The 12,416-nt window shown below is 40.2% G+C and overlaps 1 protein-coding gene across 1 annotated transcript in view; it reads right to left on the bottom strand.

The window, feature by feature from the left end:
* The window catches only part of MTREX (Mtr4 exosome RNA helicase), a 75,127-nt gene that overhangs the window by 6,856 nt on the left and 55,855 nt on the right, over window positions 1–12,416 (bottom strand). The window contains exons 20-24 of the mRNA XM_053288227.1: window positions 7,951–8,061; window positions 7,626–7,814; window positions 5,065–5,228; window positions 2,766–2,871; window positions 1,440–1,496 (exon numbers count right to left, since the gene is read on the bottom strand). Of these exons, the coding sequence (XP_053144202.1) occupies window positions 1,440–1,496; window positions 2,766–2,871; window positions 5,065–5,228; window positions 7,626–7,814; window positions 7,951–8,061 (627 nt within the window). The remainder of the gene's footprint in view (window positions 1–1,439; window positions 1,497–2,765; window positions 2,872–5,064; window positions 5,229–7,625; window positions 7,815–7,950; window positions 8,062–12,416) is intronic.

Genomic DNA, 12,416 nt, shown 5'->3' with positions numbered 1-12,416 from the left:
GAACATCATGAAACAAGGTGAGTGCAAATTGGCCTCTGCTTCTGGCTCACAAACATTTGAGAAAGGATGTTCACTTTTTCAAATGTCTTTGAATGCTTGTGGCTAGGGTGTGCACAAAACTGGCTTGGCCTGTTTTTGCATTTTCCCCATAGGGTATAATGGGAATAGAACCAGTCCATTATTCCCTATGTTTTATAAATTTTAAAAAGATATTAGCCTGTCTCAATGCAATAAATAGAAATTTCTCCCCCATTCAAAAATATAGACCAGTGTGTGACCTAATGAACTCTCTGTGACCTCAGAGTTTGCGGGGTAGGGGGGAGAAATTCCTATTCATTGCATTGAGACAGGATAAAATCTTAAAATAATTATTTTTTTAAAAAACACACACACCATGAGCCCCACCAACTTGGGGCTGCTGGGGGAGTTGTGACACAAGATGCCTTGCCCGCAAACCCACTTTGGTGCCCAAGAACCCCCCAGGGGGGCAGTTGCGACATCCTCAAATCCCCATTATTCCCTATGGGAAAAATGAAGAGAGAGAAAAGTAAAAAGCTTCCAAAAAATCATTTAAAATTGCAGGAATGTCCAATTGTTTTGGGGTTCAGTGGATGATCTGCACCCCTGGGTTCCTACCACCTACCCAGTTTTGTGCCCCTAAGTGCTCTGCATAGGTAACAATGGGCCAGTTCGAGTCCCCATTATTCCCTATGGGGGAAAAGCAAAAAATTGAAAAATCTTCAAAAAAATCATTAAAAATCAGATTGCTTTGGGGTTTGAGTGCTGGTTGGCACCCATGGGTGCCTACCAACCTAACCCAGTTTTGGAGGCTTGAATCTTTGAACCGGTTTGAATAGAATCAGGCTCTGTTTGGTTCAGACTCTGACTGGCATTGCCAGTTCAATGCCCTGCTCGGTTTGGGTTTGAACCTTCGAACTGAACCGGTTCAAATTCGAACCTGTTTGCACATCCCTACTTGTGGCACCTTCAAATAAAATACAGTAAGCAGATAAGCTGCCTATAACCTGGATGGCTTTAAGAGGGGTTTGGATAACTTCATGGAGGAGATGTGTATTCAGGTACTACTTTGAGGGCTATAGGCCACCTCTAACCTCAGAGGCCCCTGCCTGTGGGCTTCCCAACGGCATCTGGTGGGCCACCATGAAACAGGATGCTCAGCTAGATGGGCCTTGGGCCTAATCCGGCAGGGCTGTTATGTTCTTCCCTGCAGCACATGTTTTTATTGTGGCGCAAGAAGGGGCGCTTATAAAAGACTCCTAGGAACAGATTTTATCACTACAAATAATGCATTTCCTACAGCAAAAACGTTGCCCACTTTACAATGAAATTTATAACCTTCAGTTGAATTTAATGTGTGTGTTTAATTCTGCACAACTGCACTTACTGCTAATTCAAATGTTTTACTAAAAGATGCTTACCTGCATTTGGCGGAGAGGACCTGCCAATTGTTCTGTTAATTTGGGCATTTCACTGGACTAGAAAGAGATGGAGAGAACATTAATGATTCCCATGAAGTTTGCATAATTTAAATTCAGAACTATTCGCCAGATATCACAAGTTATGCAGCTGGTGCACAAAGTCTCACTGGAACCAGCTGAGGCCATGCAGGATCAATACTTGGCAGACTGTGCTCACTGATTCCTTATTGCTCCTGTGAAACCTTCCTTGAAAGAAAACATGCCAATAACACAGAGCCCAATAAAGCCACCTTTCTGTATTTCCTTACACTTAAGATATACCCCACTGCCAATATATTACTAAGTATCAATTTAGAAATCCACATGAACGTTGGAATTACAATAAAACTGCAGATTTTTTTTAAAAAGCTTTCTGGATATTTGACATAGAAATCAATAGTTAAAATGTTTAACCTTTAAAAAAATATTTTGAAAGCCACTTTTTAATTTAAAATATTCATAGTGCTGAAAACTTTAATAAACTAATGAGAATTTTATCACTGAAATGCACTTTTGAAATGCAAGTTTTTCTTCTGACCTCCCACCCCCCCTCCCCAGAAAGATATCCTCTGCCCCCACCCCCCATCTGTTGAATACTGACTGGGATCCCAATGACCATGCACAGTGTTCGATGTGTTCTCCCGAGCTTTCCTAATTCCCACTTCCCAATACTGCCCCTCAAACCCTCAAAAAGCCATCTCAGAAGTAGAATGAGATGATGTACAGGGCAATGCAGCCACCCTGGAGTGGAGGAAAAGAAGAGAGAAACTGGCAACTTCCCGGTGTGAGCATGGAAGTGCTCACACACTGGACTATTTGGATCCTGGCCATCAACATAAAAGGTTTTTGTAGCTGGGATACAACACACTTTACGATCACGGAAAGCCAACTTTAGAACATATGAGTTCGGTAATACAAAAAATGAATTTTTTAAAAATCCAAGTATTTTCACAGTAGTCACTCTTTGGTGAGAATTCATCTAACTTCCTGTGCTACCTGCCTCCATTCCTTGCTTCTATTCTATTTGCTTGTCCTACATTTATAGGCTTGCCCAGCTAGGGAGAAATCAACCCAGTAACTAAGTGCTTTGGACTCTCTTGTCCTATTCTACATGGACAAAGTAATGTCTGAACCTGGATAACTGTCCTTATTTAGACATCATGAGATATAGATTGTGCTGATTTACAATTACTGTTTTAGCCACTTTGGGATATTTGGCTGGAAAGAAAAACTTAGAAATAAATCAATCACAACTGACCAAAGTTAGAATTTGAGTTATATACATACATTTTCTTGAAATACAAAGCAGCTTAATAAAGCAGTTGCTTGCTCTGCAGACAAGTCATTGAAGAGCCCATTGAACATCATTTCTGTCAGCAACAGTTCATCCGCACTGAAGAGGAAACAAATAGCTGATGGCATGAAAAGTTCTCTAATGGTTTCTACTGTTAAATCAATTTGCTAGAAAATAAAATTGGTTGTTTTTCTTAGAAAGAGAGTTATGAAAAATACAAGACGGCATTACCAACTAGAAAATATATGAGAGAGAGAGACAGACAGACAGACAGACAGACATGCAGGTGTTCAGATGTAGTCATAACTCTTGTGGATAAAATACCAGAAGATCATAAAGGTCCTGAGAAACAAAAAATCAGAAGAATAAGGTCTAAACTGGATTAGTTTATGATAAAAATCTTGGGAAACAGACTGGACCTGTAGGAGAAGGTTTAAGCAAATGGATAGAATCAATGCATTTCATGAGACTAAAGGGAACAAACAAGCTTTGCTTAGCAGTCTACTGGGAGATAAACAAGCAGTGACTACAGCATGCTGAAGGCTATACCAAGATTCCAAATTACTGTCTGGACTCTAAATGTATACTATTGCCAATGCATTACGTATATTCTTTATTTCTGCTGAGCTAAACGAAGACATCTTTTTAAAAGTTCTTGATTTTCTGATGTAACATCATCTATGTAGTAGGGAGGCCTCATTGACACACTGGCTTAAACTCTGTTTGGACCCTCAGCGACCTTCATATGTCCAATATATGTGGAGAGACACCTTCCCTAACCCATGGTTGTCCGTTGTCACCAATAAAATGTTGGGCATGGGGCTTTCTCCCTCTCACATTTTTTCCCTGGGATTTGCAAAGGCGAAGGCTATTGTCATTCAGCGCCTAAAGGACATTGAGTACCAACACCTAGTTGACTTTGGAAATAAATGTTGTTCCCCTTTATATCTTGGCATTTCTCTTCCAGCTGGGAACCAGGCTGCTAGATATCTAACCACTCTTCATTTTGTTAAATTTAGGCCAGCCTTTGCTTGGGCCAGGCTGAATGTACTGACTTCAGCTTTGCTTCAAAGGAGGTTCTCTAAAGAATCTCCTGTTTCGGGATTATGTCCATGTGGGGAGGGTAGTTTGGAAACAGTCATTCATATTCTTCTATGCCGCTCCCTTTATCGTGATTCTAGGAATGGATTACTGGATCCATTACTAGAGCAATTCCCTGGTAGGCCTGATTCCTTTTATTTTAACTACCGCTTGGCTGATACTAATGATGAAGTCACCAGAGTGGTAGCCAAATTTATTTATGGGGTGATGAGACAGACATCCCGCCACGGTCTTTTATAGGTTTGATTTTATGGTAGTTTTAGTTTTATTTGTATACGTATTGTTATATTTACTCTATTTATTGTAATTCTGAATGATTCTATTATTGTCACTTTTGCTTCTGTTTGGCCTACGGCTGCAATAAAAGAACTACTACTACTATCATCTATGTAGTCCTCTAAACCAGTTAAGTGTAATATAGTCAATCGATGGGTAACACAGCATTTCCAATATAGAATACAAATCTCTCTCATAAGAGCTTCAAGTGATTAAAAGGTCTTATCAGATTACCAGCAATGCATGAACCATGCAATGAAGACCTAATTTGTTCTTCTAAGATGCCTAATTTTTCTCATGTTTCTGCAGCCCCGATACCAATTAATATTGCAGAATAGTCTAACGATGTTAAGATGGAATTATGGAGTCATTGCTGCAGTGAGTAGATTTATAGATAAACCCCATAATAAGGCTATGCACAATGTTTGTTGCACAAACCAATATGAGAATCCAGAAGCTAGACTGGAGGAATGTCTCTGGCCTGGTTATTTTGACTGGGTTCCAAATAGCTGCCTCAGATATGCCCAAGGGCTGGGTACACCCAAATTTTGGCCCTTTTATCCACTGAACAGCATTATTCCCTCCCACTCATACCATGTCACAAACTGCTTTTGAAAGTCCCCTCAGTTTTGAGTGGCTTGCTGTGAATGAATGCTGGGGGGTGCTATAGCTCAAGCCCACAAGCCCCACAGGGCTTGAAAAATAGTTGTGCCATTTTATTTTACTTTCCAGTCACTAGGGAGAATTTGTTCAATCTTGTTGTCTTTTCTCCTTTCCTTCCCAATGTGCATAAAGCAGGTTCCGCCAGCCACACACACCATGTCCAATATCACAGGCCATTGTGGCAAAGGATGTGTATAAGCACCACCTCCCCATTGTAAAACATCTGTACATTTGTGCTTCATTGTCTGTTACCTGCTGATTTCACAAGCAACTCGCCCTTTCATCTCTATGACATCTGAAGAGGTTGCAAAACCCAACCTTCTCAAAACGCGTTTACGACACTTGAGCTCATCCATTTGTAGAACAGTCCTGGCTTTCTTCAGTTCTCGGTTTGCTGCTTTAATATCGACAGCAATCTAAAGTTAAACACAAGCACTCAGACATGATAAGAAATGAGACACTGGGACACATTTGACCCCTGCCAGACAAAGAAGTTGTATTTTGAATGTAAAACCTTTATCCCCATTATCGCCACAGAGCACACAACCACTGATCTATATTGGTGAAGTGAGAGGATAAAACAAGAATGGAAGACTTTGGCGTGGCAGGAAGGCATGCTGAATTCCAGTGCTTGAATGGCCCAGAAAAATCAAACCCAGTGAAAGTTCCTTACATCAGCACCCTAAAGATTGACTGACATAATCCAGATCACAGTCTGCAATACATACATGTAGGCACTACACCATAATGCCTAGGCTCCTTCATTCAAGCAAGTTCTTTAGTTTTTATAATTCTCAATTTTTAGCTTTTAAAATAACTTTTAATTTGAAACTTAATACTGATTGTGGTTTTAACCTGATTTAACTTGTTTACTTAATCTGGTTACTTTTATTTTATATTGTATCTATTTTATTGTTGTGAGCCGCTCTGAGAGCAGCAGTGTACTGGAGGGGCGGGGTATAAATATAACAAACAAACAAACAAACAAGCTGAGTCATGTGCTACAAGGAAAGGCAAAGACTAACGGCCAGATTCCATAAGCCAGTCTGACCTAGAGGAACTTCACTGACCTAGGTCACTCTGAGCAGCTTCTTTCGAAAACGTTTGTACTCTGGTTACACCAAGTCCAAGTGGTCTGCCTAGAGTTCAGGAATGCAATATTGATGCCATAGTTATTTCAGATCATGCTCGTTAAGCCAATTGTTACCTTGGAGGCTTAATCTTGATGGTATATGAATATATATTTATAAATGAGCAGCAGTTTATAAATCAGATTGAATAGGAGATTAAGGATTTAAAAAAAAACTTTAATAAGAGTTCTATTTAATCGTTGCCTCTGATCTGGGACTCTTTTAAAGCAGTTATAAGAGGGCATGTTATAGCTTATTTATGGTACCAAAAAAATGCAGAGGGCTGAGGTCATATCCCTAGAGAAGAGAATTAAGGATTGATTAAATTCTGTATGTTTCACACCCCTTCCCTGAGTTATACAATCCTTTACATGTGGCTAAAAATAATAAATTGCACTCTGTAGAAACAGAATTTGTGTTAAACTATACTAAGCAAAGGTATTGGGACTGGGGAGAGAAATCTAGCAAGATGTTGGCTTTTACACTGAAACAGATGAAGCAGTGAAATATAATATCTCATTTGTGTGTGTGAAGGTGTTCATACAGATTCTAAATCTATAAATCATTTTTTTAAATTTCCACACTAAGTTATAGAGAAAAGATATATCATTAGTTGATGGGGAGATAGATCTTCCACAGCTAATGCACAGATTGACTATTTTGTTGCATCTTTGTGCTTACAAGAAATAGCTGATACTATCAAATCTTTGAAATCTGGAAGGTCCCCCAGGCTGGAGAGGATTCCTGGAGAATGGTATAGGAAACGTATTAGTTTGTTGGCCCCTATATTACTGGAGGTGTATAATGAAGCATTTTTGAATAGAACCCTTCCCTCTTCTATTAAAGGAAGCTAATATTATTGTTCTTCCCAAGTCAGGTAGAGATGCCGCACCATGCACTTTATTTCTCCGTTAAATATGGATGCTAAGATACTGAAGGTCGTTTGGGAGCGTAGGTTGTACTCTGTGCTTCCTACTATTTATCTGGTTCAGTCAGGGTTTAAACAGGTGGACCTCTCCATATGCCATGTTTCATGTATTCACAGTCTACATGTATCTGCAGTTCCTAAAAGGCCAGAAATGACCATGGAGGTCATTTCCAGCAGCCATTTTGTCCATAGGAGCCATTTTGTGGCCCATTTAATCAGATATCAGGCTGTACATGCCTAGTGAGAGGTTGTGGGTTTTTTTTAACTGTTTTCTTTGAACAGCAACACCCATCCCCATATTTTATAATAAAAATCCTTCTGCAGCTCCCTTCAGTTTCTGAAGCGGTTTCTCATGCAGCATGGGGGCTGTTCTTCAAAATCACAAGACCCAGATGGTCATGTGGTTCTTGGCATCCTCAATATTTTCCCCACTTTAAAAAAGGGTTAGCTACCCAGAGTCTACAGTCTAAGGGAGCATACACAATGAAGCCAAGAAACTAGTGCAACAAATATGAACAATTAGCACTTTAACTATCATTTTCTTTCCTGCCAAAAATCATCTAAATATTTTCTAATTTGCCATCATATTTATCGAAGAAAACACACGCTCCTTCACCACAACTCAGCCATCTTTCTTAACAGATTCTAGAACAGAGAAAACACTACCAAAATTATAACTATGAAATGTATTTATTAATAGGAATTACACACAGTTATTGCTTCAAGTATAATACTTTTAAAAGTCTGTTCCTTACCTGTGCTTTTCTTTCGCAAAGTTTGTACACCGTTTCCAAATTTGAATCATTGTGAAGTGGGTGAGAATACATCCGATGTTCAAATGCTTCTATTTTTTGGATTACCTTTTTTAGGCCTGGATCTTTGATGCCCATATCATCAATTGGATCCAGCAAAGGAACTCCATCAGGGAAACGTTTTTGCACTTCCTTAAAGAAAGAAATATTAAAAATAAAATCTTAAGTGTCAGCATACAATTTTTTATTTTTTAAATAGTATGCTCTCTGCCTAGGGCAGATTGTTCCCCCTTGCCTTTTAAAAACAAAGATTACAGAAATAATTTACCTGTATGGACTTCAATACGCTCTGTCTATTATCAAGATGTCTCAGGTCTTTGGGTATATAAAGACGAACACTGCTTATTGCTGACAGAAGATGCACCAAAACAGGAACAACCTAGTAATAATGGATACCAGTGAGTTCTTGGATTGCTAATGAATTAATAGTTATTTTCTGTACACTCTACTCTGAGAAGAGCACTAGAATTCCACTGATTTGATTTTGACTAAAAATGAGTCAAAACTCATCCAACATAATACAGAGATTGTTCATTTCAAAACAAACCTTCTAGCACTTGCTTGAAAACTAATTGTGTCATGAAACAATTACTACTACTACAACAAATATTAGATTATGCATGTGCACTTAAGTACTACCTATTCTACTACCATAGGAACTACATAATTTAAAAATTAATTTCATCATAATTGTCTTTACTAGCAACTTCCTTGAAAAGTTGAAGATTTAGCACAAAACGTCTTTGTAGATCAGTTTTAACTGTGGCTAGTTACGTACGACGAATATTTATATACCGCTTTTCAACCAAAGTTCTCAAAGCGGTTTACATATAGAAATAAAATTAATTAAATGGCTGCCTGACCCCAAAGGGCTCACAGTCTAAAAAAGAAACATAAGAAAGACACCAGCAACAACCACTGGAGGGATGCTGTGCTGGGGTTGGATAGGACCAGCTACATAAGAATAGCCCTGCTGGATCAGGCCCAAGGCCCATCAAGTCCAGCATCCTGTTTCACACAGTGGCCCACCAGATGCCACTAGAAGTCTACAGCAGGAGTTGAGGGCATGCCCTTTCTCCTGCTGTTACTCCCCTGCAACTAATACTCAGAGGCATCCTGCCTTTGAGGCTAGAGGTGGACTATAGCCCTCCGAATAGTAGCCGTTGATAGCAGCTGCTCTCCCCCTGCTAAACTAAGAGATTCACCACCTTTGGAAGGTGCCTCTTTGCTCGGTTAGCAGGGGTTATAAGTATGAAAATGCTAAATTTGAGAAAGGTATGCAAACGTTGGATCTAAAAGTTTGGATCCAAAACTTTGGATCCAAAAGTTGCCTTCTGTGGGAAGGGGTCTTTCTGTCAGAAGGAAGCCTTTGGACCTAATCCATACATGCTTATTAAGGTTGTATCACAAACAGAGGGACGAATAAAGTTACACTCTTAAAGTGAGGATCTATGTACTCAAGCTTCCCAGTATCTACATCAGGGCTGCAGATGTTGGCCTACAACTCCCATAATTCCTGGCTATTGGCCATTGTGGCTGGGGATCATGCGAGTTGTAGTCCAAAAACAGCTGGGGGGCCAAAGTTGAGCAGGTTTTGAACAAGTTTTTCAAAACATGTAGGTTTTGAATATTCTGCATGGACTCATACTGCCCGCCCTCCTTCCAAGTGTACTCTTATCCCTCCTCCAGCATCACAAAACCTCTGGCTATGGGGCCTGTTGTAAGGCAAAAGTTTACAACAGCAAAATCTTAAGAGCATCTTTTTTACACCCACGCTCTGACTTCTGGTAGGTATCTATAACAAAGCTATAGAACTATTGAAATGAAAGGTACAAAGATCTTTCAATGAGTTCACCAAAGCAACCTGGACATCAGGCATTACAATTATTAAGGATGAATGTTGTTTTCCCATGTGAAGAGAATGTGTTTGTTGCTGGACTGTTAAACTCACTCTGCAAAACTCATTTGCTTGTGGATTTACTACAATACTGGAGAACTGTCAATTGGTATAAGATGTTGCACAGCTTTAGAACACAGCCCCTGCCCCTCAAAACACTTCTTTTTTGCACCCCAACAAATAAAATTAGTCAGATTCATCATGGGTGGCCAGATTCAGGCTTGGGGGATCTGTTTTTATTTTTTAAAACTAGAATCTGCAGGTCCGTCAACTAGAACCAGGCACAATATAGTGGCTTGGGGGCCAGTAGAGGACGGAGCAGACACACACTTTGAAATAAATAACAGGGTGTCTCTGAGGATATGTTCAGTTCAAGAATCTGTTTTCAGAACCAGAACAGAGCCCTTTCACCCTAAATCCACTCCTAGTCTCCTCCACCCCCCGCCAAGATTTATCTGTCTCAGCAGCCTAATTTAGGGGCAAAAGCCTTTTTGTTGTTGAACTGGCAATCGGAAGTGATTGCCAATTTACTAAACAGCACTCAGATGTACTGGTAGTAGATTCTGATCGACATTCTGCTCACCCCAAGAGACAAAATTTACATCTGGAAAATTGAAGAGTAGATTATTTTTAAAAGACCAAATGTGAAAAATGAAATATTTCAAATGTTTCATTACTTTGAGACATTGAAGCTCTTCTCCCCTGCTAACTGGGCAAAGAGGCACCTTTTTAACATGGTGATTCTCTTTATTGAGCAAGGGGAGAGTAAATGGCCCTATCCACTCCCAGCACAGTACCTCCAGTGACTGTTGCTGGTGTCTATCATGTTTCTTTTTAGATTGTGAGCCTTTTGGTGACAGGGATCCATTCTATTTATCTATGTAAACCGCTTTGGAACCTTTTGTTGAATAGTGGTATATAAATATTTGTTACTGTTCTCATGATCAGTGAGTAGAGCTTTGGGGCTAACTGCAGGGAGACTGGCTGCCCACACAACTGCCGGCTCCGTCATGGAGCCGGTAGGGGCAGCGGGGATCAGGGGCCGTGCAGCCCCCAGAGGTTCCAGGATGCCCTGCGCGAGTTACTCCTGCTGTTACTCCCCTACAACTGGTACTCAGAGGCATCCTGCCTTGGAAGCTGGATGTGGCCTATAGCCCTCTGACTAGTAGCCAGTGGTAGACCTCTCCTCCATGAAGTTATCCAAGCCCCTCTTAAAGCCATCCAAGTTGCTGGCTGTCACCACATCTTGTGGCAGAGAATTCCACAAGTTGATTATGTGTTGTGTGAAAAAATACTTCCATTTGCAACCCCACAACAACCCCACAAATACCAATGTGAGCTCCTTGTGAGGAAATGACAGAATGCAAAAGTGATAAATAGTAAATTCCATTTTAGATATATTGGAAGTGATACTATCTAAAGAAAGACTTAATATTTATAGCCCAGCCTGACAGAAGAAAGTCTCCTGTTGATCCAAATGCATCCATTATCACATCTTCCAACTATGCTCAATGACAGAATGTGCCTGGTTTATGGCCAACTGGAATAATCTCATTATGGCAAAGAAACTTTTTTTTCAAAGCCCATAGAATTGTCAACTCTATGCTGGAATAAAGTGAAGGAAAAATGTCTTTAATATTTAATGGTTGCACAAAAAAGGAACATTTTTTTTCCTGTCAAGCCAACAAATAGTTTAACAGACTGTTAGAGACTGTCTGAAAATGGGGTAAACAGAATATTGAAAGGCAGACTGGGATTTTGCAATGAATCCTGCTATAAGGGTTGAATCATGGGATGGGGGGGTGGAATGAACTGTAGCTAGAAGGCTATAGTCAAAGAGTTCTAAATCACTTCTTGCTTTATACATTCCCTTCCTTCCCAAAGGGTGTGTGTGTGTGTGTGCACGCACACACATGTGTGTAAGTCCGAACAATGCTTAACGTACGGGGTTGGGAAGTAAGCAACAAAATGAGAAGAATCCGTCTAACTACCTGAATTCCTTAGTCTTGCGGGGGAAATGGCATAAATATATAAATACCATAACAGGCTATACATTATAAGAATTTCCCTATGTTCAGATTAATCATGAACTCCTATGTAGTGGTGTGCACAAAACCGGCTTGGCCTGTTTGGTTCGAATTCGAACCAGAGTGGGTAGTTTCGGTTTTGCTCAACGCCCCCACTCCCGGTTGAGTTCGAATCTGAACCCAACTCGAAATGGTTTTAAGTGGTTCTACATAGGGTATAAATGGGGACTCGAATTGGCCCATTATTCCTTATGCAGAGCACCTAGGGGCATAAAACCGGGGTGGGTGGTAGGCATCTAAGGGTGCCTACTACCAACTCAACTCCAAAGCAATTGTACACTTCTGCAATTTTTAATGATTTTTTGAAGATTTTTCAATTGTTTGCATTTCTTCCATAGGGTATAATGGGGACTCGAACCAGCCCATTACCCCCTATGTTTTCTCCCCCATTCAAAAACATAGAACAGTGTGTGACCTAATTAACTCTGTGTGACCTCAGAGTTCACGCGGGGGGGGGGCAGAATTCCTATTCATTGCATTGAGACATGCTAAAACCTTTTTAAAAAGTATATGTGTGTGTATATGTGTATATATGTGTGTGTGTGTGTGTGTGTGTGTGTGTGTGTCTATATATCTATATATCTATATATCTATATATCTATATATCTATATATCTATATATAAAAATAAATACAAACCAACAACATGAGCCCCACCGGCTTGGGGCTGCGGGGGAGTTGTGGAACAAGGTGCCTTGCCCCAAAACACATGTTGGTGCCCAGGAACCTCACAAGGGGGCAGTTGGGGCAT

The sequence above is a fragment of the Hemicordylus capensis genome, chromosome 2 (genome assembly GCF_027244095.1).
Source record: "Hemicordylus capensis ecotype Gifberg chromosome 2, rHemCap1.1.pri, whole genome shotgun sequence".
Classification (NCBI taxonomy): Eukaryota; Metazoa; Chordata; class Lepidosauria; order Squamata; family Cordylidae; genus Hemicordylus; species Hemicordylus capensis.
Note: the sequence above shows the minus strand (reverse complement) of the source record. Positions and strands in the feature narration are given on the sequence as shown.